We start from the raw sequence: 27,515 nt of genomic DNA, 5'->3' as shown, positions 1-27,515 counted from the left end.
ATCAATTTTTGTTGTGAATGTAAGGTTTTTGTCTAGATTCATGTTTTTGCATGTGGGTGTCTGGTTGTTCTGGTACCATTTATGGAAAAGACTATCTTTGCTCTATTGCATTGCCTTAGCTCCTTTGTCAAAGATCAATTGATTATATATGTGGCTTTTTTCTGGCTCTCTATTCTGTTCCCCTGTTGCATTATCTATTTTTTCACCAATACCACACTGTCTTGATTACTATAGTTTTATATTAAGTCTTAAAGTTGGATGGTATCAGCCCTCCAACTTTGTTTTTCTTTAATATTGTGTTGATTATTCTGGGTCTTTTCCTTCTCCATATAAACTTTAGAATCAGTTGTTGATATCCACAAAATAACTTGTTGGGATTTTGATTGGGATTGCATTGAATCTATAGATCAAGTTGGGAAGAATGGACATCTTGACAATATGAGATACCTGACCTTTTAAATCTTTAACTCTTTAGAGCTTCGCTTTATCATATGTGCTCTAGGTTAGGGATTCAGGATTACAATAATGGTTACCTTTTTTTTTTTAAACCTGGGAAGCTGTTAATGCTGTTAAGGTCCAGATGAATAGGATAACGTGTATTCTAGAACTTACTGCTTGCTCATTTGGTCAAATGCAAGCTTCCTTCTGGATGGACCAGTTGTAAGTTTGTGACTTCTTTTCACTTCTGTTTTTTTATAGAATATTTGAAAATGGAGTTGTCCTGTTGTTTAAGCTTCTTCATCAAATATTTACAAAATGCCAAACTATGCTCCCCTCAAGGAAATAAGTATGGGAAAGATAAACAATTAATAGTATTATAACTGAGGTGTATACTAGCTATAATAGCAATTCAGGAGGAATGTTGCTTTCAGCTTGTGATATTTAAGAAAGGCTTTATAGAAAAAGTGAGTCTGAGCTGAGCTGGAAGTTGAGTGAAAGAAGGATATTTTGGGCAAGGAATAGTTAGTATGACATCTCAAAAGGAATGATCACGAATCCAAGAAATGACTGGTAGTTTGGATCAGGTTAACTGTAGGTGCAGTACTATGAAGTGATAGAATATAAAGATAAAGACAAAGGCAGGGGTCAAATTATGAAGTCCTGAAGTACAAGGGTTTTGGATTAAAGCGTGAAGATTTTGAACACCATACATGACGTGATTAGATTTGTGCTTTTAGGCATTCACTTGGCATCAACATAGAGATAGATTGAAGAGGGTTGAGAACAGAGATGGAGTTCAGTTACAAGGCAAGTGTAATTGTTCAGTTGAAAGGTGATAGTAAACAGTAAGTAGAATATTTGGGATGTGGAGGAGGAGTTTCCTAGGCTTTAGATTTGGGGTGAACAGTGATGTCATTGACTGAAAGAGGAAATATAGAAAGAGTAACAAGCTTTGGAGAAAAGGCCATAATTTATCTTGGACAGGTTAAATTTTGAGATGCCTAAGTGACATTCAGATAGAGATGCCCTAATACAAGGTCAGTGATCTGGGCCTATACCTCTGAGACAGGTCTACAGTGGTTTGGAAATTATTAGCACAGACCATACTATTGGTGAAGAGTGTTTATAGATTCAACTGCCCAGTGTAACAAGTAAGAGCAGGGACTGGGGTTGGAATCCTGAGTAAAGTCAACATTTAAGCCTGGGTGGATGAAGAGCAGACTCAAAGGAAAATAACTGGAGAGGAAGAAGAGTAATTAGGAGAGAATAATGTATGGGAAACAAGTAGGACATTTAATGTAGAGATTAAATTCTGCAGCAAGTGTGGTAAAAGGACCTAGAGATTTTCCTGAATTGGGAAGGAAGGTGAACTTTGGTGGTCCTGAGGATAAGAGTTTTGGTGGAGGGGTGAAAGTGAGATTCAGAAGGCTGCTCTAATTCATTTTTCCACCTCAAGGGTTACTGAGAATAGCTGAAGTGTCTGGTGCCACATGGAGTAGTTTCAGGATTAACAAAATTTTCCTTTCTTTTTTTTTAAGATTTTATTTATTTATTTGAGAGAGAGAGTAAGCAAGCGAGTGAGAGAGAGAGCACGAGTGGGTGGTGAAGGAACAGAAGGAGAAGCAGACTCCCCGCTGAGAGAGCCCAATGTGGGGCTCCATCCCAGGACCCTGGGATCATGATCTGAGCTGAAGGCAGACGCTGACTGAGCCAACCAGGCACCTCACGTTTTTCTTTTTAAAATAGAATAAATTTGAGCATATATATATTGAGATGAAAAGAATGGGGAGGTTGAAGATGTATGAAAGAGAAATAAACATGCACAAAAGTGCAGAAAAAAATGCAGGGAAATTGAGAGGCAGAGGCCTTGGAGAAGAACAGGGGAATTTCTACTTTTAGTATAGACAGAGGAAAATGTGTGATTTTATTTTCTGGAAGTTTTTCCTTGTTTGTGATGTGATTTCCTTTATCACTTCTTTTTTTTCTTTCCTAGTTTGCACCCTGCCCAGTGCTATAGTATTTCCCATGCCTCCCATGTTTTTTACCTTTACCCAGATCAAAACCCCTTTGAAAATGTATTTCCTTTTTGTTTTCTTTAATGAAAGTCCCCAATGCTTCCGTGAATTTTAGAAATAGAAATGCCAAGAATCTTCTTTCTCCTGAAATTAATATCCTTTTCAGTTTGGGTAATTTAAAAATAGAAACTTTTTAAATCTTCCTATTTAGGGGCGCCTGGGTGGCTCAGTTGGTTAAGCGACTGCCTTCGGCTCAGGTCATGATCCTGGAGTCCCGGGATCGAGTCCCGCATCGGGCTCCCTGCTCAGCAGGGAGTCTGCTTCTCCCTCTGACCCTCTTCCCTCTCGTGCTCTCTATCTCTCATTCTCTCTCTCTCAAATAAATAAATAAAATCTTTAAAAAAATAAATAAATCTTCCTATTTAATGTTTTAATGGCAAAAATTATGCTTTATTTTTACTTAATTTTATATGTAAAACACCTTTTGAAATAACTTTGGGCCCGTGTATTTATATCCTGAAATTAAATATATATGATGCTGCAGAGAAAATAAACTAATAACTAAGATTATAATGAGAATTTAGTTTCTTTCACTGGGAATGGGAAGTCAAATCTTACAGTATGCTAGCACTCTTAATGATTTTAGAGTCTAATGGATGACATCAGGTATAGCTAAGAATAACCAAATACCCATGTGAAAATAATAGCGCTGAATTAGTCAACTGGTTTAGTAGAATGGTATAATAATTATCATTGGCAGACTGGTTCTTACTCATCTTGTATGTCTTGCCTATAATAGGCATTGCATAACTAATTATTTATTTGAATTAAGTTAAAATAGGGTGAGGGGATGGGTTAAATAGGTGATGGGGATTAAGGAGTGCACTTGTGATGAGCACTGGGTGATGTATGGAAGTATTGAATCACTATATTGTACACCTGAAACTAATTTTACTCTGTATGTTAATAAACTGGAATTTAAATAAAAACTCTAAAAAAAGTTAAAATAGCAATATAAGACAATGCAGGTGACAACTAAAACAGGAGTATAATCATGGTGAGAAGGCAATAAAAAGTGTTAGTGAGAGAGAAAGCGAGGAACAGAGGTGGTTAAGTTATAAAAAAAAATCAAAATGTGTCTGGGAGAGTAGAAAAAGAATGAAAAAATAGAAAAATTTGGTGGTGAGCAGACATTGTAAATAACATGGAATTTTCCACTAAATATGAAGGATTAGAAAGGAAACTGAGGCAAATTTTACTCTATTAAAAGGAAGGCTTCTTTTTTTCTTGCCATACTAGTTATGAGAATTTTTAGAATATCTTTATTCTTCTTTTAAAAATACTTTTGCATATACCATCTCTTTTATCTGTACAAAAGCTTGTAAAATATATAACATATTCTCTCTTTTTACACAAAGAAACTACTGGAAAAAAAACCTATTTTCTCAAGGTCAGATTTAGAATTAGAATTGAAATTTACTGAATTGTAACCAGTGCTCATCTCAGTAACAGATGATATTTCTTCAATACAGAGCAGAATTTAGTGGCCCACTATTAATAAGACATTAATTACAGTTCCCTTTTGAACACCCTGAGTGGCTAATTCTAGACTGTAGATATAAATGGGACTCAGAAAAGTTGTCTCTTCTGAGTCTGGTCTATATTGAGGCATCCATGCATCACTGGCAGCTGCATGTGGGGTGAGGGGGTGGTTGCCATAGGATACTCAGGAAATGAGTTGGAGTATGAGGGTCAAAGGTAGGATAACAAAGTGTTTGCTGTGTTATCTAGGACAGGTATCTACTACACTTATAACAGCTGATGCTGCTTGGACAGCCAGAGCTGCATAAACTTGCCCCAAATCAGCATGAGCCATCTTGAAATGAGAACTCTTAATACCATACACACAATAGAGGTAAAATAATGTAAGAATAAAAAGTTCAAGCCCAGCTCTGCCACTAACCAATTGTGTCCCCTAGGCAAATTATTTAACCTCTTTAACTTCAGCTCCCTCCTCGATCAAACAGGCATAGTAATGGGAGGATTAAATGCTGAATGCATGATGCTTAGTATATGATGCTTGAATTTAGCACATAAGCTATTTTAATGATACTTTAAAATATGAATTTATCATGAATCCAAGAGTATTATGGGAATTTTATGATAGTGGGGCAAAATATAATTCTTACATTTTATAAATTATAAATAATGTTAAGGAATAAGACAAGTGCACGCATCTGAAATTTTTAAGATGATGAGCAGGTACATGTACATTTTACGTAAAACCCTCCTTAGTGTTATGAATAGTTTTCTTCAGTATAGATTATGAGTATCTAAGATTCATTGAAAATATTTTTTGGGGCCAAAGAGAAATAACTTCCTTAGCTCTTAATGATATGAAATTATAGTAACGTGGCTTGTCTCCTGTGTTTTTTTCTTCTTTTCTTCTTTTTTTAATTTTTATTTTCAGGTAGTCCCAAATGTGGCCAGTGGATTAAGGTTATGTAATTATATTAGCATCGCATCTTCTAGACACCTCTGGAATATTTATTCACCCTTGTAGACTTTTCTGACAACTATTTTGCTTTCCTTATTCCCTAAAGATATTGATAGCCAGTGAAGTCATTTTCACTCACATCATCAGAATAGAAGAAAAACAGTGTTTGGATGAGAAACCTTAACTTGGAAATCTTGTGTTTTCCTTTGATTTATGTGGGGAAAATTTTAATAATAATAACAAATGGTACAAGAACAAAGATTTTAATACTTTGCAGGTTTTGATTCCTGTGTTTATTGATTTATTGGTTTATTTATTGATTTTTTAAAAGATTTTATGTATTTATTTGAGAGAGAGAGAGAGCATGAGAGAGGAGAGGGTCAGAGGGAGAAGCAGACTCCCTGCTGAGCAGGGAACCCCATGCAGGACTCGATCCTGGGACTACAGGATCATGACCTGAGCCGAAGGCAGTCACTTAACCATCTGAACCACCCAGGCGCCCCTTGATTCCTGTGTTTAGTCTCTAACTACTTCATTTGTTTTTATTTTATTTATTTATTTATTTGAGAGAGCGAAAGAGCAAGCAGGGGGAGGAGCAGAGGGAGAGGGACAAGCAAACTCTGAACTGAGCGTGGAGCCCCTAGTCGGACTCAATCTCAAGACCCTGAGATCAGGACCTGAGCCAAAATCAAGAGGCGGTAGCTTAACTGACTGAGTCATTCAGGTGCTCCTCTAACTATTTCACTTGTAAAATACATATTTTTCACTTGTTTCTGCTTAGGAACAAAGAGACTGTAAATTTAAACCGTTACTCATGATGATGAATCCACCACATTTCAAGGATAATATTTTGATATCAGGCTTAATAGATGTAGACGTGAGAGCAAATGAGAAGCTCCTTAGCCACTAGCATTTCTGGTTGTAGAGAGAAGAAATCTGTTATCTGTGGAATTCCAGAATTTTCTGCCCTTCGCCCTCAGGAGAATCAAGGAACGAGTTCAGTGGGTCATCAAAAAAGCTTACTAAAGAAATCAAATGAAATTCCTCCAGCTAAGAGCAAATCAAGTATTGCTATGACTCTTACCTACTTAATTAAAAAGCCAAATTTCTCCTCAAAGACATAGGTCCACATTTTCATATGATAAATGTCATGTCATCATAATATCAGCCAAAAGAATTTGTCCAGATTATTTGTAAAGTCTTAATAATATATGAGATGTAACTTCTACATAAAGTTGTATTTAGGTGCTTTAGGAAATAGAGTTGAAATTTTGAATTCAACTCATCATTAGTTTTGGATTCATAGTCACATACATGCCATAGATTATATATATTTTTTTCTCTTAGGCAGGATATGATGTAGCTATTGCATAGATTATGCATTAATATATACTTGAAATATTAGTAGAAGAAAATCATAGTTTAAAATTTTAATTTACCAAGGGTTTATAGAGGTCTTTAACCTTGTTATTTTCTAAATTAGCTAAGTGATTTGTCTACTGCCCCACAAAGCCAAGCATGGATTAATTGCAGAATGTGAACTCATGATTTGGCCACAGTGCAGCTTTGTTGTTGTTGTTGTTGTTGTTATGATATAACTAATTTTTTTCAAATATTAGGATGGTATTGTAGCAGTGCCAATATATTGTATGAGTCAAATAACTAGTGCAAAACATGGGTTGGATTTTCTAGAAGAGATAAACATTTGAAATATCTTTCCCATCTATGATCACATCTTAGATAAAAACATACAAATACTTATAAAATAGATGAAATGTTTTTAACATGAATATCAGAGCACTAAAAATAAATTTTTATTTAATTTTTTAAATTTTTATAGTTTGAATTTCATAATATATTTCAGATTATTTTTGACTTAATTATGAAACTCTCCTAATGAGTAGGGTTTTATAAATTGAAATTTTGCCTTATTTTTGTGATGAGTATTCTTTATTAGTAGTATCTCATGGCTTTCTGGTGGCCACCTTAGCTCTATGGTCTTTGAAGTGATGGAATAGAGATTATGAATAAACAGAAAAGAATTAACATTTGTTTTAGTCACTATAAAATGGTGTCTAGAACAGGGCTCGCCAGGGGCAAGTTTTTTTGTGTGTTTTTTTTTCCTCAGTTTTTTCAAATTGTGACAAAATGCACAAAACAAAATTCATCTTAACTACTTTTACGTGTATATTTCAGTGTTATTAAATACATTCATAATGTTGTGCAACCGTTACCACCACCCATCTCCATAACTCTTTTTATCTTGTAAAACTAAAACTCTATATCCATTAAACACTAACTCCCTATTCCGTGCCCTTCCAGCCCCTGTCAACTGCCATTCTGTTTTCTTTCTTTATGATTTTTGGCAACTGTAAGTACCTTGTAGAAGTAGAATCATATAGTGTTTGTCTTTTAGGGACTAGCTTATTTCACTTAGCATATGTCCTCATAGTTCATCCATGTTGTAGCATATGTTAGAATTTCCTTCCTTTTAAAGGCTGAATAATATTCCATTGCATTTATATACTACATTGTCTTATCCATCAGTGGACACTGGGATTACTTCCATGTTTTAACTATAGTGAATTATGCTGCTATGAACCTGGGTATATGAATATCTCTGAGATTTTTAATTCTTATGGGTATAAACCCAGAAATCAATCATATGGTTAAATCTATTCCTAAGTATTTTATTCTTTTTGATGCAATTGTAAATAGAATCGTTTTCTTAATTTCTCTTTTTGATAATTCATTGTTAGTTTATAGAAACACAACTGATTTTTGTATATTGATTTTATGTCCAGCAACTTTACTGAATCCATTTATTTAGTTCTAACATTTTTTTGGTGAAGTCTTTAGTAATTTGAGTCTTCTCTCTCTCTCTCTCTCTTTTTAGTTCAGCTAGCTCTAGAGGTTTGTCAAGTTTATTGATCTTTCTGAAGAACCAGCTTTTGGTTTTATTAATTTTATCTTTTGTTTTCCTGTTCTCTATTTCATTGATCTCTGTTCTAATCCTTATTATCTCCTTCTACTAGCTTTGGGTTTAATTTGTTCTTTTCTAGTTCCTTAAGTTTTAAAGTTAGGTTGTTGATGTAAGATCTATCTTGTTTTTTAAATATATTTATAGCTTTAAATTTCCTCCTACTATTGCTTTTGCTTTGTCCCATAGGTTTTCCTATGTTGTTTTCATGTCATCTCTAAGTATTTTTAAATTTCCCTTGTGATTCTTTTTTGATCCATTGGGAGTTTGTGTTAATTTCACAAATTTGTGAATTTTTTAGTTTTCCTTCTGTTATTCATCTCTAACTTCATCCCATTGTGGTCAGAGAAGATATTTTGTGTGATACCTATCTTTTCAAATCTACTGAGACTTAATGTATGCTCTAACTTATGGCCTTTCCTGGAAAATGCCTCAATTACAGTTTAGAAAAAGGTGTATAATTGTTGCTGGGTGGAGTGTTCTGCATATATCTCTTAAATCTAGTTCGTTTATTGTGTTGTTTAATCCCCGTTTCCTTGTTTATCTTCTGTCTGAGTATTGAGAATGGAGTATTAATGTCTGTAACTATTATTGTAAAACTGTGTATTTCTTCCTTTGGGAAATGTCTTCAAAGGGTGTATTTCTTTATCTTTATTCAAGGAGATCATACTAGGTAATGTAAAATTGTCAGAAATATACCATATATAAAGTTATCCCATTTTATTAGATTGTTTTATTATCCCTCATCTTGATCTTGTAAACTTTGACCTCCAATTAAATCCATAAAGGGAAACCAAAAAATAGAAATAGAACAATGTTACTATTTCAGGATAAATACTTAACTTAATTATATATGTATAAATAATCATTTATTTATAGTTATTTAATAACTTTTAGGATACATTCTAATCATAAGTTAATAGTTTTCTCTTTGTAAGACAACATTTTAAAAGTAATAATGTAATAATTTTCAAGAAAGATCTTATAACATTTGTTAGGAAATTAGTGGATAAGAAGAGATATTAAGGTGTTTGTTACAATACTGCACATAATATTCTATGATTAAACTCAATACAGTAAAGACTACCATTATAAAACTTTGGTTTTAAGAACTTTGAAGTTCCTTAAGAACATGAAAATAGAATAATTACAATATACTCTAACTCATAACACACTTGATGCATGTGGAAAACTTTTGCTGTATCTTTGTATATCTATAATTCTTAAGTCCAAAAAGGGATATAGGAAAGCCAAGTACAGCTTTTAATTGATTTCCTTCTCCTAAAAGAATTGAAGTTTATTCACATTATTTTTCTTTATTGTTTTCCTTATTTTCCTTGCTCATTACAGAAACTTAAAAGGAAATTAAATGCCAATATTCAGTCATTCATATTTTTCACCTTTGAAGGTAATCTTATTTTACTGAACTAGTTGTGTTATAAGGCCTACAGAATGTTTTCTCCTAGCTGGGGTGAGAGAGATTCAGACTGAGTCTTTAAGGGTCAAACCAAAGAGGCCAGGTTTAATTTACCAAATTTTTATTATACCATTGTTACCTGTGCCCTTGGTACAATGACCTGCCCTAACAATATGTATGCATATTAAACTTTTATGCAAGCTAATCATAGTGTTGATTATATTATTGATAGTATGCTTACTCTATGTCAGATGTTCTGTTTATGTTGTATAATTTAATTTTCTCAACAACCCCATTTTATAGAGAGGAGGATTGTGTTTCTAATCTCTTTAAGCAACTTGAGCTAGTAATTAATGGCAGGGCTGGCTTTGTCTGAGATATATCCTATTCCAGAACCTATGCTCTTAACTACTTGATTTAGTCTACTTTCCAATTTTTGTAGAATGAAAAATATATAATAAAAAAAGATTTCTGTTCATCAGTGTAATTGCTTTTGTTTGTTGCCAATATTTCTAGATATTTGCATTCCTGATTTTTGAATCATTTGCTTATGCTCATTGTTAATTTTAGAGATGGAAGGATGATCAGAGACATAAGTTTTGTAAGCAGTGTAATTATTTTTTCCCAACCAGTTCTACCTTGCTTATCCCCATTGTTCTTGAACAGAAGGGAAAAATGAAAGAGCATGGACGTTTTGAATTTTCAAAATTACTAACCTATTTTGGTAATTTGCAAGGGCAAACAAAAGGATATTTTAAGAACATATACTTTTTTTTTTAAAGATTTTATTTATTTGACAGAGAGAGAGAGAGCACAAGTAGGCAGAGCGGCAGGCAGAGGCAGAGGGAGAGGCAGACTCCCCGCTGAGTGGGGACCCAATGCTGGACTCCATCCCAGGACCCTGGGATCATGACCTGAGCCGAAGGCAGACGCTTAACGACTGAGCCACCCAGGCGCCCAAGAACATATACTTGTTTTAACAATATGATTTAATGGTCAGGATTTTGGCCTGGTAGTTGGACAACAAAATTATCTTGAAAAAAATAATGAACCACTTTATTCTTTAATGATTAAATTAGGATATTATTTACTGTTTTTATCTTCATGGGAGAGTTGTGAAAAGCATAATTATTTCAGTCATGTGTTTAAATGATATAAATAGACAATTAAGAATGACAGGTTAAATTTTTTAAAATTTTTTATCCTTTTATAAAAAATCTGAAAGAGCTAGATTATATGCTATTATTCCAGGAGGAACCTTGCCTGAATTTAAATCTTCCAAAGAAATATTTGTCCTGAAGAAGAAAATACATTTTGTATAAAAAATAATACATGTCTTCTATTTTTGGAATTGTGATCTCTCATTTGGTGTTATATGATTTTCTTAATGTTACCATAATTACTTTTTTAGTGTATTTTGGGATCTCTACTGTGCAGCTCCAGAAAGACGGGAAACATGTGAACATTCAAGTGAAGCAAAAGCCTTCCATGATTATGTGAGTTAATGTATAATTTTACTCAGTTATATTATCAGTTTTCTTTTTAACTACTGCTCTTGAAAAATGCATTGGACCATCTATTCTTTTCCTTTGGTTTTAAGAAGTTGGTTCTTTTTTTCTTGAGAAATAGGGTTATAACTTTAAAAGTGAAATACAAATGAGTGTTCAAGTCTTGTTGAAAGCTTAGGATAAGAGGCTAGTCCTAATGCCAAGTTATTAAAGGTATTTTTTTTTTTACCTATAGGCATGCCTGATTTGTGAAATTTCAGATTTATAAAAATTAAATAATAATTCCTCATTCCACAAAAGGAGTCATAAGAATTCTATAAATGTTAAGTTCTTTTCCACATAAGATTGAAAAAATATATCATGATATTATATTTTTCTTTTTTGTACCATTTGATTATATATCATAAAGCTAAATATCTGTTACACTGATTCATTTCTACAAATAAAATTTATTGTGAATTAAAGGAAACACAAGAGAGTAAAAGATTCTGGGCAAAAATGAAAATTGCATTAAAAACTTTTTAAAAATGTTTTTAATTCTTAAGGAAGGACAGTGGACTATCCCTGGCTAGGAGATGTATACTGAACATTTTGTTAGAAGAACTGCAAATGTCATTTTAGAGAGTTGATGGTATGGGGAAGTAGAATTGTAGAAAAAAGGAGGGAAAGAAACCAAGATTTTTTTTAAGGGAAAAATTGCATTTAAGAATAAGATGGTATTGTGAAGGGGCTGGGAAATGCAGAATTGACCATAAAGGAAGGACAGCTTGAGTTTGGGAGAAAGGAAATCCAGTGTCTTTAGTTTGGAGGAAGTAGAAATGGGGCTGGAACCTGAGGTTATTTGATAGTAACTACCTAAAACTTAACCAGAGAGTTACTTGTTTAGTTGGTAGACAGGGGGCCATCATTCTGTGTGAATAGTCTTAAAAATCAGAACCAGGGCTCAAAAGGGAAAAAAGACCTTGTTCTTCCAAAGGACATACTTCAGCCTTAGACTAAAGAGTAGAAATAGCCAGGACAATTACAGCCCCAAAAGTAGCACAAGGAAAATTGTGCAGACAGAAGAGAAGTAAAAGTCTTGAGCATCTGGAGGGACTGTGTAGTAATTTAACCTTGGACTAAGCTGATTAAAGTGACTGCTCGTGCTTGCCTCATCTGATGATTGATTTCATTCATAAAGCTTGCTATGTAGTAAACAATAATAGCTCTTAGGGATAATGTGAGTGAAAGGGATGCTTCTACATGTAAAGAAAAAGTAGAGAAAAGGCAGATAACACAGGGCCCAGGATATAGTATTTATCTGGACAATCTTGTTTTCCATTTTTACCCTTGCGTGATGGCAGAGAAGTAGAGCAGAGACCCAACCGTGAAGATTATAAGGAATCTGGCTAGAATGGGATATTCCATCTCATCTACCTCCTACACCAAAAAGATTTGCCTAGATTTGGCCTGCTTGTCTTGAGAAACGTTTTTTAAGTACTCACTAATTTTGACAACTAGATGGCATTACATAATGCCAGTGTTCTACTCCAAAGGACCATAATATTTGTGAATCTACATTTTAAGAAATTAATTATATAAATACTTCTTCATAATTCCATTGTACAGAAAGATGCACACTACTGTTCACCATGGAGATCTTATAGGGAATACTGAACTAATTTAGATCTTTCAGAACCATTAGATAAATCATTGTCATTGTCAGAGCCTCATCAGCTTCGTTGTCATGTACATGTTGCATTCATAAGACATTTTAAATATTTCAGAGAATAGTCACACTTATTAGCTTTAGAAGCCCACTTAAATATTTCAGGTTTTTTTTTTTAAATGAGCATTGGCTAGAGGTATGAGTGAAATTAGATTTTCAAGGAAGAATAACCCTTAGCATGTAATTTGGTCCTAAGAAAATGTAGTTTAGAAAAAATTAAGTATTTGGGTTTTATAATCCATTATGAATATTAGCACATGCTTTATGAGATGTTTTATAACTTTATCTTAAGTATTAGTTTTAAGAAATTTATTTTTAGGTGGCATTTTTATTATACCTTTAAGCCAGTTTATTTTCAGTTGTAATACTTCTCCAGAATTTTCTTTTAAATGGAGGTTTATGAAAGGATTTTACTTACATAATTTCATGTTGTAATTGGATTTTTAGAAATACATTTTTTTGGTAGCACACTTTAATGATAATTTCCATGAGTAGAATTTCCTGACTTCTTAATAGTGACAGTTTCTGAAGATGATCGACATAATTCATGTTTGATGTGTAGATATAGAAGTTTGAAAGACTCAGGGAAGAAAATGGGAAACAGGAATAAACAATAAGATTGTGGTAAAATTCTAGAATGTTATATTTCTTTATTAGAGTTCATTATGGGACCATTTCTATAATAGTAATATTTATACCTACTGAATTTTAAGGTAACTCTGAAGGGAGCATTCTGAAAAATATTTTCTTCAATAGCTTCATCTTTAGAATAAAAAAATACTTATTTGCATGTAAAATTCTCACATGTTTAAAAAAGTAGTCTTGTTATTTTATAGTCTTTATTTATAAGAGTGAATGGGTAATGAAAGGTAGACTACTTTTTTTTGAAGAAATGATAGAGGCATAATGAGGTAAATAACGAATAATCTTTTTAATTAAAAAATAGGCTAAAATGTTAACAGTGATTACCTTTTAATGTTGGAATTATGCATGACTATTATTTTTATCTCTATATCTGTATTTTCCAAATATCTTCAGTTAATATTAATTTTATATTCAGGAAATTTACTTTAAAAGTGATTAAAACTTACCTTTCAGTGAATTACAATGTCTCTTCTGAAAAATAGAAAATAAAAAACTTAGTAAAATAAAATTTATATTTGAGGTGGTCCTGTGTTTTTATACGCTATGGGCATTTAGCATCTCTTATGAAAGACATTTGTTTTTTGTATGTGTACCTATTAAGGGGAGATCTAGAAACTGAATAGATGTAACTTTTAGCCATTGTATACTTTTTTTAATTTATTTTTAAGAAGATTTTATTTATTTATTTGAGAGAGAGAGAGAGAGTGTGCGGGTGTGAGCATAAGCTGTGGGAAGGAGCAGAGGGAGAGGGAGAAGCAGACTCCTGGCTGAGCAGGGAGCTCCAATGCAGGACTCAATCCCAGGACCCCGAGATCATGACCTGAGCCCAAGGCAAATGCTTAACTGACTGAGCCACCCAGGCACCCCCATTTTATCCTTTCTAATAAAATCTTTTTTTTTTTTTTGTAATTATTATCCCAGAAACATTTTTAGCTCTTGGGGTAAAAAGAAAAAAAAATTTTTTTTTTTTGGTTTGTTTTCTGACATTGCTTCTTTAGATTATGGAATTTTGTCACCTTATTATTTTATTTGCTAAATAGTTATAGATATCCTTTCCTTCAAAAGTTAATATCCCTTCCTTCAGACAATCACCCTGTTCATACTTATTGTGAGAAAAAGCAAAAAAAAAAAAAAAAGACAGAGAGAGAGAAAACATTTAAGATGAGTAAAACCTTGATCTCCTTGCATTTCTATTTTAAAACATATTAACTTAAATATTTAGCATCTATACACAATGCTCTATGTAAACTCATGATACATTTGGAAATCAACAGTTAATAGTGTATGCAGGTGCACTTTTGGATGACAAAGGTATAAAAAACAAATAATGATTATTATTTAAGTTAGGATAATGATTACTTATGAGAAGTGGGAAGAGGTTATGATTGGGATAGGGCTCATGGAAAGGGCTTTTGAGATAGTTGGCAAAATTCTTTTTACCTGACCATGGTGATGGTTACTTTATAATAACCATGTGTTTGCTTTATAATATTTCATAAGATTCCATAATTTATATTTTTTCTATATTTGTATTTTTTAAATTTTAAAAAAGCAAGATTTTAAAATATAGTTAAGATAATTAACTTGAGAAAAGAAATATACAGTAGTTTCTAATGTGTTTATGGGTATTGCTATGGTTCATCTTTGAGACCTGGTGGCAGCAAATAAAGAGATAATCTCCAAACAAATCTGTTTGATTCTTTTCTGCTATGACAGATACTGTGAAATATGTCTACCTGTTGATTTTCTAGAGGGGAGTGGAGAATAAGATCAGAAATGTTGGAGGAAATTTTAATAATTAGGAATTTATCTTATATAGAGATTTTACTATAGAATAATTATTTTGCCTCATGGCTGGGAGATATCTAACTTGGACCAGTTATTTTTATCCTGAGTGAGAAATAGGCTCATCTGAGCTGTAAAATTATTATTAGATAGTACAATGTTATCATTAAAAAGTAAAACATCATCTTATGTGATTAAAAATAGTATCTACTAACTTGGAAAGTTTATTGAACCAGCTTTTATTTTCTCCCTATTGGTATGTTTTTATTTTACCCTGAAATCACAGGCAATGCTTTTATGTGGAGTTAATTAACATTTACTAGATTTTTTTTTCTGCTTCAGATTAGCATAGAGTTGTTTTATTTAACAATTTATTTCTAATTTCATTCATTTCCTAAGAAAACTATCAATATATATACTACTAAACTTAATGAGAAATGTATACAGTGATTATAATCTTAGTTCTCTGGTATGAATGAAGATTGCTTAATTGTCCTAAAGCAATGATAGAGCCAAAATATATTATTGCTTTAGTGTGGTAGTAATGAAATCACATTATTACAGTGAGCTCTTTGAGAGCAGAGAATTAGATTTATTCTTCCCTGGGGTCTGTCAAATAATAGATGTTCGATAAATGTTAACAATGCAGTGGTTTGTAAGTTTGGGAGACTGGAGATGTTTTAAATTTTTCAAATGTTCAGATGAAGTGATAGGCTTTAGTCATAATTATTGATAACATGTGGCTGATTTTGTACTCTTGCCTAAGAGAATGTTTATAACATCTAGAAAGGATTATGTGACAGGTTTATAGTGATGCACTACCTTTTAAAAATGCTATACAACATGTGATATTATATAAATAAAATAATAGGAGAATAATGTTTTTATTCATACTTTATGAAAATTGTTTCTGCAGATAATCCATATTATTTAGGAAAATACTTCTGTAGAAAGTATAGTATAGTGAATATAGTCAATAATATTGTAATAAGTTTATCTGGTGACAGATGGTAACTACACCTATTCTGGTAAGCATTTTCTAATGTATGTAAATATCAAATCATTATTTTGCACACCTGTAACTGGTATAATATTATATGTCAACTGTACTTCAATTAAAAAATTTTTGTATAAAAAGTAAAAAAAGAAACTATTGCAGACAGTTAAGTAACCCTTTGCTGTGTTAACATCCTCTGTGTACCTTCCTAATATTCCTGTACATTAGTTTTTTATAATGGGATGTTTTCTGTAATGATTTCTGAGCTTTCTCAGGGAATAGGCTTTGTCTTATTTGTCTTTTTCATCCCCTGTGCCCAGCATGGTACTGGACATGAGATGTTCAAATTATGTTTGGTGTTTATATAAATGAATGGTTAAATAAAATATTATCTAATAAGTATTTGTTACTTCTTATTTTAATATATCTGGATATGTAGTTCCAGGAAGGTCATTTAATACTACCTTTATTTATTTTGTATTTCAAAACAAATTTAGATAAGACAGTAATCTGTAAAGACATAACAAATGAATCAAAGCAAGTAGCAAAGGCTTTATATCTCAGGAGGCATGGTACCAGGGAATCTAGCCGTGAACAAAATAGATATTATCCCCATTCTCATGGGCTACCATCTAGCAAAAGAGACTTTTTCCCAAGAAGCTTGAAATATCAAGTAGTAAAATAAATTGACAGACATATTATAGTCTTATATTGCCAAATCAATCAGAATTTATTTATATATGCATACATACATATATGTAAGAATATGGAGAGAGATGGCAAGTACACATAACTTCTGATGTGTGTTTAGATTTTGTCATATAGTAGCCATAATTAGTAAATGCTCAAATGAATGTATTACATTAGGACATAGTTCTCCTTAACAGTTCATGTAAACTAGAGTCTTAATAGGCTAGGAACAAATAGAATTACATTTAAAATCCATTAAAGATGGTAAAAACTGTTGTAGGTGTGTATTAATATTTATCAGTAATTTATAGTCTTTTCTTCACCCCAGTAGGTAGGGACGTAGTAAGATTCACTTTCCACCTTATCTGCTGTAGAGTTTCTACCACTGTTTTCATTTCTTATAGGATCCAGTTTAATTTCTTTTGCCCCATATAAACCTTACAAACTAACATATTCTTTCTAGCATAAGGTAAGTTGTTTGTTTCTTTTTTGTTTTTGTGTAATTGTTAATTTGAAGAAGAACATCCACCACTTTACCTGTGGTGTCCCGCTTGTCACTGCACCTAGGATTGCTTCTGGGTGGCTTCTAAGTCCTGCTGATAACAGTATTAGCTATGTTTCCTATTTCTTTTGATTCTGGGATTTCCTATAGGGCAATAAGTTATGTCAGTCATTTGACAGAAAACATGAATGAAGGGAGACAATCAAAGAAACTATAAAGCATTGTGGAAGGATTCCACTTAAAAATCTTTTACAGCATAATTTATAGAGTTATGTAGATATTACAAAATCTTTAAATAAATGAAGAACCTAATGTGGAAAAGAGATAAGCAGAACAATGATGATTTGTTTCATTGTGGAAAATATATTTTTTCAAAGTATATGGTTTAAAGGAACTTCGTCTTAAGTCCCGTTTTTCACACTGGCGTATTCATTTTTATTAAAATCTAATTTCTGGTGAACATGAGAAGATGGATATGGGAAGATCTTTATTCTTTACTATTTTTGATGCTGATGTTACACTGCCTGTGATTATGTTGCCAGTAGAGTCCTAACATAAAAACAAAACCCGACAGAAATATGATACTCTTTCAAAAATAATATGTATTTCTAATGTACTGTTAAGAGATAGGAAATTCATAAATTTAAAAGTCATATGAAATAAGTTATTTTGGAGGTTTATAAAAGGAAAAGTGAAATATATCTAAATACCTTAGATTTGTGGTGTTATATTTCGATAGCCACTTTGTTTACTTTTCATATATTATAAAACTTGATTTAAAATTACTCTGTTTGGGGGCTCCTGGCTGGCTCAGAGAGTAGAGGTGTGACTGTTGATCTCAGGGTTGTAAGTTTGAGCCCCACGTTTGGTATAGAGATTACTTAAAATCTTTAAACAACAACAACAACAAAAGGCCCCCCCAAAAATAATAGCTCTATTTTGGACAACTTAGACAACTTCATGAGAGTCTTGTTTTTATTTCTTTCCCCTTTGATATGAGGGAAAGAAATTAAAAATACTGGCAAAACTCATGTTTCATTTACCCCAATCTAGTTTTCAGTTATTCTTGTATGTCTTGGATTTTGTGGGCATTGGTAGTGAGATTAGGGGTCCATAGTCCATATCTCTTTAAAATAAATAAGTGCCTCACACATTTAGGTATTGTATCTTTGAATATATATTAGAGATTTAAATAATAGTTACTTAGCCAAGAAATAATGGACATGCTATAAATGATGTGACACACTGTTTTGTACAAGTAAGAATGCATTATCTGTTTTCAGACCTCACGAAATTTTTATAAATTTGATTGCATTTATTTTGAATATTAAGGGCCCCCCCGCACACACATATATTTGACTTGATACTTTCCCCTGTTTCTTGGGTTTAAAACCACAAACAACTACTATTATAATACAAGGAATTAATTTGTAGCCAGCCACGGTAGATAGATATCATCAGTTCTCAAAGCTCAGGTGCTAACTTTTGAATCTTTGAACTCTCTAGAAGGAAATTCTTGGAATCTCTTCAAAGAAAAGGCATAGATTTTTTAAATGTGGTTTTATGATTTTTCTTATCAAAGTCAAACTTAACTTTAAAATATGTGTGATACATTATGTTAAAATATCTAGATTTTTAAAGAAGAAAGGGGTACAACTTACTAATAAATGTGATTCTATGCAGAATTATCACTGAGAGAAGTGATTTTGGTAGACGTAACTTAAAATCATTCTATCATTTATTAACTCTTTCTTGAGAACCCATTTATATATGCAAGTTACTTTGAGGTTATGTGAGAGGCAGAGACATAAATATTTCTCTCACTAGGGGTTCATAAAGTGGAGAGGTATATGAGCTGTGTATTATGAGCTAGTTGCTAGGAGTATAACGTAGATGGTAACTGTTACACTGTTTGACTCTAAACACTCTGAATGTGCACTGACTTTGAATGATAACTAGGATTTGGATGAGAAGAGGTATGTGTGGAAAGGTATATCAGAGAAACGGGCTGACAATGGAAAAATATTAAGGTGTATTTAGGGAATAGTGAGCAAAGCTGTTTTACTATAGAGTAGAAAAATCAAACACAGGATTAATGCTTAGCCAGTAGTTAGTAGAAACTGTAAGAACACTATGAAATTATCCTTTTCATTGGTTTCATGTTGAATTTCCTGGACTCTTGGTCTAGGAGTGAGAACACCCTACCAGAGGGGCTCTTGGTTTCTTCTGTTTTAACTGAAGTAGCTTGGTTCTCCTTTCCCATTTCTTTCTGTTTTCTCTTTCTAATTAAATGGAACAAATCTCCATTTAAGTCATTACCCATGCTATAAATGAATCTTCTCTTTATCCCCATGATTGTTCTCCTTTCTCTCTGACTAGTCATCTAAACTCGTCAATTCCATTGCCTAAACATTCCTTATGCAGGTCTTATCCTCTCTAATCCCATTGCAGATGCTTCAGTTCAAGTCTTTATCATGTTGCAACAGCCTTACCACGATTGTTTCTGCATCTGTCTTCCTTTACCCCCTCAGGGTTCAAGAACTCTTTCTTAAGGGTTCTTGGTTAGACTCTTTTTTTTTTTTTTTTTTAAGATTTTATTTATTTGACAGAGAGACAGCGAGAGAGGGAACACAAGCAGAGGGGAGTGGGAGAGGGAGAAGCAGGCCTCCTGCTGAGCAGGGAGCCTGATGCAGGGCTCATCCCAGGAACCTGGGATCATGACCTGAGCCAAAGGCAGACACTTAACGACTGAGCCACCCAGGCGCCCTTCTTGGTTAGACTCTTGAATAAACATCTCTGTCTGTCTCGGTCTCTCTCCTTCTATCTCTTTTGTATATTGCCAGTGTCAGAATCCAAAACAATCCAAAAACTTAAAATAGAAAAGTTGAAAAATTCTTATTTGGTCCAACCTATTTATTTAACTAGATAGGGAACTTGGTACCCAGAGAGGTAAAGGATATGCCATTGTTTAAAAGTTGTATGAGGTTTGGGGTGCCTGGGTGGCTCAGTCGGGTAAGCGTCTGCCTTTGGCTCAGGTCATGATCCCAGAGTCCTGGGATCAAGCCCCACATCAGGCTCCCGGCTCAGTGGGAAACCTGCTTCTCCCTCTCCCACTCCCCCTGCTTGTGTTCCCTCTCTTGCTGTCTCTCTCTGTCAAATAAATAAATAAAATATTTTAAAAAAAAGTTGTATGAGGTTTTGCCAGGAAAATTCAGGTTTTCCAAATATTCCCTGAGTACTTTTCAACTATTCTGGGTGAAACTTTTGTTTTCTCTGCAATGGAGAATCATTTTTTGAGCTTATTCAAAATACAGTAAATTATATTTTAGGATGATTAATATGAGGGCATTATATGAGAGGAACCGAAGAAAGGAAAGGACTAAAGGTAAAGACCGGAGGAGGCTAACCTAATAGTCTTGGTATAAGCTGAAAAGCCCTCGAATTAGGGTGGTGGCAATTGAAAATGAAAATGAAGGATAAAAAAGATGAGTTGTGAGAATCAAGGAAGAGAGAAAAGTTTTGAAATTTTTAGTTAACATGACTGATGAACCGAGCTTTATGACACCATTAGCAGAAATCTGAAATTTGGAAGGAAGAATGTAGAGAAAGTAGGTTCAGCTGTAAGAGTGGCTTAAATAATGAGAGAATAAGGGTAAATTAAGAATTGAGGCCTGCGGATAGAAATTTGGGGGAAAAATGCTCACATTTAGGGGGTGATAGGAAGGAAGGTGCTAGCATTAAGACCAATGAGAGGTAAATACTTATCATCACACTGGAGAGACTGAGTTAGGTAGCTTGACTGGTGTGTTCTACATAGCCCAGGAAGTTTCCTGAATCGATTCACTATTTCATTGTGCTTCCAATGTGAACTCTAGGGCAACTAGTAAAATTTGTTTGGTGTTAATGTACTATGTTGAGTTCCTAAGATATTCAAACCTGTTTATGGTTTTTGAAGCAAAACTTGAGACTCAAACTATGTCAGTGCCTGAATGATCTTTATAGGCCACAATTCATTTGAGAAAGCAGTCATGTATTGTATAGGAGAGAGAGTAGACTCAAACTTAGGAGGAAAACTAAATGGACTTAAATGATCCATGACTTCTGCTAGAAGTTTTGGAAACTTAGATTAATAGGTAGGGAAATATCTCTATATAAGCCCTCTTTCTTCATTACAACTTTGTTTTAACAATCATGTATTGAATTGCCTGTTAAGAGCAATATAAAAGTTTTCATACCTTGGGAGGTAAGCATATATAAAAGCTTATAAAAATATATCATGTTCAATTTTGTAGTCTAGTGGCTTATGCTTAATTGGTACTCAATTAATATTTGATGAGTGTACATTCTTCAGGCATGCTATTTCTAAACTAAGTTTCCTACCTCCGTGGGAACATTATACTGCTCATATGTGATCCATTCAATATTCCCTCTTCTTGCTTTCCCTTGATTATTACCTTATCTTATGTATCACCTTATCTTATCCCTCCTATCATCATTATCCTTTGTCAGCTCTGAGATAAATACAAAAAGAGAGAATAAAGGAAAATATTTCAGAGCTGAAGTCATATTATAATTTTTATTATGGTCAAAAGCCCCAATACATAAAGGAAGTGGAAAATCTTTAGATATTGAAAAATTACTTCTGTATTGCTTACAATAGGACACTTTAATATTATGTATCTTAGAAATTATGGGAATGTTTTCCTTATGCAAATTTCATCAACACATAGCCACATATAACAAACTAACTTCCTTCCTTTTTTCTCTAACCTGGAATATTCTTGCACAAGGACATTGGGAACTTGCTGTAAATTAAATCTGTAAACCTATCCTATCACAGGTCACCTATCTATATACCCTTCTTATCTTTTCCAGACCATAAATGTAACCTTTGATAGTTTTTCACCATTTTCCTTTGTCAGTTTTTCCTCCCATAGGGCCTGCTCTTTTCTTTATGTCTAGGATTTTAATTTCATTCACTACAGAGATGTACAGGAAGTAACAGTATGGGCACTGGGAGGTTTGCAGAGAATTAGGATTCTCAACAGTATTTTATGTTTGAAATGGAAATTACCTGGTTTTATCTCCATGTCCACATTCCCAATTATTTATTTACATTTATTTACTTGAGGCATTGTGGAGACCATGGAGTGGTTGGGGCATTTTAAGCCTCCTATTTGGGAATCATTCTTACCTAACTACTATCTTGACTAGATGAGAGCTCAAGTTCAGAAGATAGAGTTGAGCTGGCCTTCCTGCTGGGTTGTTTAGAACCCATGGTGTGCTTGGAAACCTCTCACTTTCTAAGTGGGCTTTCTTGGCGGGCACAGTGAATAAGGAGGGCACTTTGGTAGCTTGACCCTCAAAGATTCCCTTCCTGGCTCTTCAACTGCCTTTTATTGCTTAGTTTTCTATTAGCTTGTTCACTTGATGGGACTTGCAGTCTGATTCTACCTTTGAGAGAAACTAGGCTTTTGTGTTTTCAATGAATGTTTGGTGTTAGTTTCTTCAGTGCCAATAAAGTTTAATGGCAGGTGTTAGTGAGGGAAGCTTTCTGCCTTTTATTACTATCTCTCTTCAGTTGCTCTTAGCCAGCTCCTGTATTTTACTGTGTTAAGGTTGTGCATCCAGTTGGATCTACTGATTCCTCTTTCTTATCTGAGAAGATGCTGGTTTCCAGAACAAAATGATTGCCCTTGCTCAGGGACCTTCCTGCTCCGATTGTTTCCCAGACATTCCCTGAATCAACTCGGGATTCTTTTCCAAATTTAAATTCTATTGAACACTGATAAACTTTAGCAGTTTCCAGCAGTGGGAAAAGATAGGCTTTCCTCTTACGTCCTTTGCAGAACAAATTTTTCAAATTTTTCAAAGTCCTCTTTAGTGAGGACTTTCCTAACTTTTCCAACCTTAGTAAATTGTCCACCGTATGGATTTAAGATATGAGATAAGCTGTCTGTGCTCTACCTGAGTTCCTTTGATTCAGATTATTAGCTTAAAATATTTTCCTTTTCTTGTTTTTAAAAACTTTTAAAGTTTTTAATTTAATTCAGCAAGGCTGAATTAAAACAAACAAAAAAATTGTCAGTAATTTTCTTTGAAGTAAAAAAGAGCCACTATGATTTTTTTTCTTATTTTAGGAAATGTCAGAAGTGATAATTATATATAGTTTTCTGTAATTTAAAGTGTATATCGTTCTCATGGGCTTTTAATATCTATCTAGAACAAAAGCAGCTGTTGCTTACCTTACTCATATCAAAAGACCAGAATAGCAATAATGGGAGGTATTTAGGGAACTCAAGTTGATTTATTTAATTTAGATTAAAAAAAATTAGGACTTTTTTAAAGATTGAACTGCAATTTCTCTAAAGCCCTTTTAATTAGTTAGTTAATTAATTAATTAATTTTTAACCAATAATAGAAGTTAATTAGAAATCTAAAGAAGGAATAATAGATCTTCTTAAACATTTGTAGAGAAAAAATCATGCATGTTTTTCCCTTGAGTAAAGTATAAGTAGATAGATCCTTATTTTACTCTAGTGGTGCTGTCAAGAATAAAAATATAAGAGCTGTCTTTCTGTTGGGATGAATCAATGAATTGAGTCAGTTAATTTATAAGGTTAAATAGCAATTCAATTTAAGGTTTTTAATTTTTGTAGTTTTTTCATTTAAAAAGAGGAAGGTTTTTTTTTTAAAGAGAATCATCTGAGGATCAGTATAAATTCTACTTAAAAAATAAGTTTCAAAAGATTTAATTCTATATAATGAAAATTAGAGAAAGAAAGAGAATAGGAATCAGAAGATAAGACCTTGATATTTAGGAAGGTTCTGAAAGTCAGAGGTTAATTTATATATTAAACTAATGTTCTAATGAGAAAAAAAATGTAGCCCTTAATTCAAATATATAGGTTAACATTGATCAGATTTATTTAAAATACTTTGAATTCTTATGACATGAGATCTTTTTATCTCTTTAAGTGGAGAAAAAAATGCTCTTTAATTAAACTAGTCCATAATATCAAAAAACAAGTAAAAAGTACATGCTTATCAGATTAAAAGATTGGAGGAGTTGCTATTAGATTATTCAGATAATATTTTCATTTTCAGTGAAAAAGACAATATATTTTATACTACATTGTATGTTCAGTGATGTCATTAAAAAGATCTGATCATCAGTGCCTATCTGTATGAAATATTTAAATTTTAAAGCAGTTGACATTTATTTTGTTTTGTATTATGAATTGAAACATTTAATTTTTAAAGCCTTTGCTGCCACTTTACCTAGAATTGAAATTATGGTAGCCTTATGGCCAAATTGAATTTAGTCAGCTTATTAAAAACATAAGCAAGACTATGCAACCTCATGTACCATGTTTATATTTGACAGACATTTAGCTAATAGAGACTAATTTACCATACCTATCCCCTATGCCCAGAAAAAAAAAAAAATAGAAAAGAGTTTTATCTTTGGGGCAACTAATAATTTTCAGAATAAAAAAGGATAATCTGTAACTTCCTGTCTGCTAGTCATTTCCAATAATTTTAAAGACCTCTCCTCTTTAATATTAAAGTTGTTTTTCTGATGGATTTTCCTAATATTACTTTAATAAGATCAGTACAGAGTATACCACATTTTGTCAAAATTATTTGATGATGTGATAAGAATGTATCTAAACATTTAAGAATTTCTTCTCAGGTTATAAGGCAAGTGATTTACCAACCTCCCCCCAACAACAACAACAAAAAAAACTTATTTTCTGCTGTATCAATACACTGCAAAAACAAATGGAGATATCACAACATTTTTACTCTTGACCAGTTCAACTATGAAGATTTTATATAGTAGCATCCTTCCTGTTAAGTCAATGAGCACCGTATTTCATAAGTTCTAGAAAGTCTTTTAATAAAATGCATGTGTTTTTAAACATATCTGAAATTGATATGCATCATATAAACAACTAATAAAGTTTCATGCTATGGTCTAATTATTTGGCAGCATTTTTCCCTCTTTTTAATGATACATAAGATAATTGTGAGTTTTAAGATAATGACATCTTATTGATGAATTATGATTATGGTAGAAATGTAGTCTTCTCTGGACTTAGAAAATAGTAGTAAATTGTATTTTTGAAATAGTATACTCATCTGGTACACTTCTTGCTGTGTCAGTAGTATAGAGTTTAATACAACATGTTTTGGGGTGCCTGGCTAGCTCAGTTGGTAGAGCATGTGACTCGATCTCAGGGTCATGAGTTCCAGCCCCACATTGGGTGTAGAGCTTACTTAAAAACAAAACAACCTGTTTTTTCCTAATGTGCAATGTGGTAAATTATTTTGAATGATGGAATACACATATTTTCATTATCAATTTCTAATTTTGTGTAAATTGTAAATTGTTTGATAACATTAAGCTTTTCAGAAGGACATTCAGAGTCTTATTTGTATATGCTCATTATATATTTTTTCAAAACAGTATAGTATAATAGAGGTCACAGAACTATTTTTATAAAATTTAATAAAAACACAGTTTTTCTCATCATAAAAGGAGAACCCAATAACAAATAATTGTCATAACTTCTAGTCTTAAGTTTTTTGAGAAATGATTATAGTTTTTATTGCATATGTTATTATCACTTAAGTAGAGTTGTCACGGTTGAAGCTTCAACTATGTTCCTCTTGAGCCTGATCAATCTTTTCATGTCCATTTTAACTTTTTGCATTTTTCAAAGATGGCAAAAACATCTCCCCTCTGCCATATTTTTTTTTCTTATGACCTTGCCACTCTTCCTTCAAGAAGTGGAGTCCAATTTCCTTTCCCTTAAACCTGAGCTTACCTTAGTAACTTGCTTGTAATCAGTAGAATATGGTAGAAGTGATGCTATGTGACTTCTGAGGCTGGGTCAGAAGAAGTCTTGCATCTTCTGTTGTTGGTCTCTTGGAATGCTTACTCTTCAGCTATTCCTTCTCAAGATGTTCCGTCTTTAAACCTCATCACCATTCTATGAGAAATACAGGCCCAGCAGTCTCTCAATCTGCCAATCATCTGAGCCCAGGCATCAGTCATTAGCGGAGAAGTCCTTGCTGTGAGTCTTCCCAACTGAAGTACAGATACCTGCAGGGACAGCGGTTTCCACTGCTCACTCTCCAGAGTTCTAACATAACCCATGAGCATAATAAAAGAGTTCTTATTTTATCTGCTACTGAGTTGGGGGTGGTTTGTTATGCAGCAGTTGATAATCAGAACAGAACTTAATATACGGAAGTGGGGTGTTACTGTAACAGAAGCTACAAGTACATGGGATCAGCTGGTGAGTGGACAAGAGTTCATGAAACCTGAAATAGATTCATGGAGACTATTGGTACTCAGTTGGTTAGGTGGCTGACTTGATTTTTGGCTCAGGTCATGATCTCAGGGTTCTGGGATTGAGTCCTGTGTTGGGCTCCTTGCTCAGCAGGGAGTGTGAGGATTCTCCTTCTCCCTTTGCCCTTCCACCTGCTTGTGTGCACATGCGCTCTCGCTCTCTCTCTCAAATAAATCATAATATATATATATCTTTATGATCTAATAGCAGAAAGTTTAGCAAACTGTCCACCTAGGGTAACATGGAAAATAGAAAATGTACTTAATGAACCAATAGATCTGGCAAAGGAGAGTTACAGGCCGAATGTCTAAAGCGTTGTCAACTATGTCTTTTGGCTATAGCTCATGAGATATGGATGGAGAGAGATGAGTTAAAAAAAAGAAATTCTTGTTTTTGAGCAGAATTTGGAGGAAATATGAAGGGCTCAGGACAGTTTTTCCAGCCTGCAAAGTAGAGGCGAAAGGACCTCGGAATAAAGATCGAATCCAGAGCAAAGTTAGGAAAATGTGGACTCAAGGTAAAAGTGAAAGTAAGGTGTTACTATAAAACCTTCTTTGAGACCTCAGAAAAATTTAAGGTGGCCCTTGTAGACTATCTCACGCACACACGAAAACTCCCAGGAATCTTAACAGCGCAACTCCGAGTTTTCCTCTGTTAAACAAAAGGGCCTCTAAGAATCCTCAGGGCCTTGTCCCACAGCAGCCTCTCAGAAGGCCCAGGATAGAGAAGGACTTATTTCAAAGAGATCTGTGGGCATGGCTTTTGCCTGAATGGGTGGGTTTATAAAACATGTTTCCAAAACATAAGAAACCTATAAAGCCTTATAAAAGAATTCTATCAGCCTGAAACAACATAAAATGAAGAGACTTTTGAATCCTTGAACTTATGTAGCCACAAAAAAACCTCAGAAACATTCTCAGTTGCAAACATGGGATTTTTTTTTCTGGAAAAGGAAGCACAATTTAGAT

The 27,515-nt window shown here is 33.3% G+C and overlaps 1 protein-coding gene across 11 annotated transcripts in view; it reads left to right on the top strand.

The window, feature by feature from the left end:
* The window catches only part of SSBP2 (single stranded DNA binding protein 2), a 286,525-nt gene that overhangs the window by 89,749 nt on the left and 169,261 nt on the right, over window positions 1-27,515 (top strand). For 9 of the 11 annotated variants that reach the window (XR_012376689.1, XM_025866724.2, XM_025866725.2 and 6 more), the window contains exon 4: window positions 10,762-10,846. The exons of the other annotated variants lie outside the window; for them this stretch is intronic. Coding sequence is in view for 8 of the 9 variants with exons in the window: in XM_025866724.2 (XP_025722509.1) it covers window positions 10,762-10,846 (85 nt within the window). In the remaining variant the exon portion in view is untranslated. The remainder of the gene's footprint in view (window positions 1-10,761; window positions 10,847-27,515) is intronic. 11 annotated transcript variants of the gene reach the window in all.

This window comes from Callorhinus ursinus, unplaced genomic scaffold (assembly GCF_003265705.2).
Source record: "Callorhinus ursinus isolate GAN/ISIS: 27379988/994484 unplaced genomic scaffold, GSC_fseal_2.0 scaffold3, whole genome shotgun sequence".
NCBI classification, from domain to species: Eukaryota; Metazoa; Chordata; class Mammalia; order Carnivora; family Otariidae; genus Callorhinus; species Callorhinus ursinus.
Note: the sequence above shows the minus strand (reverse complement) of the source record. Positions and strands in the feature narration are given on the sequence as shown.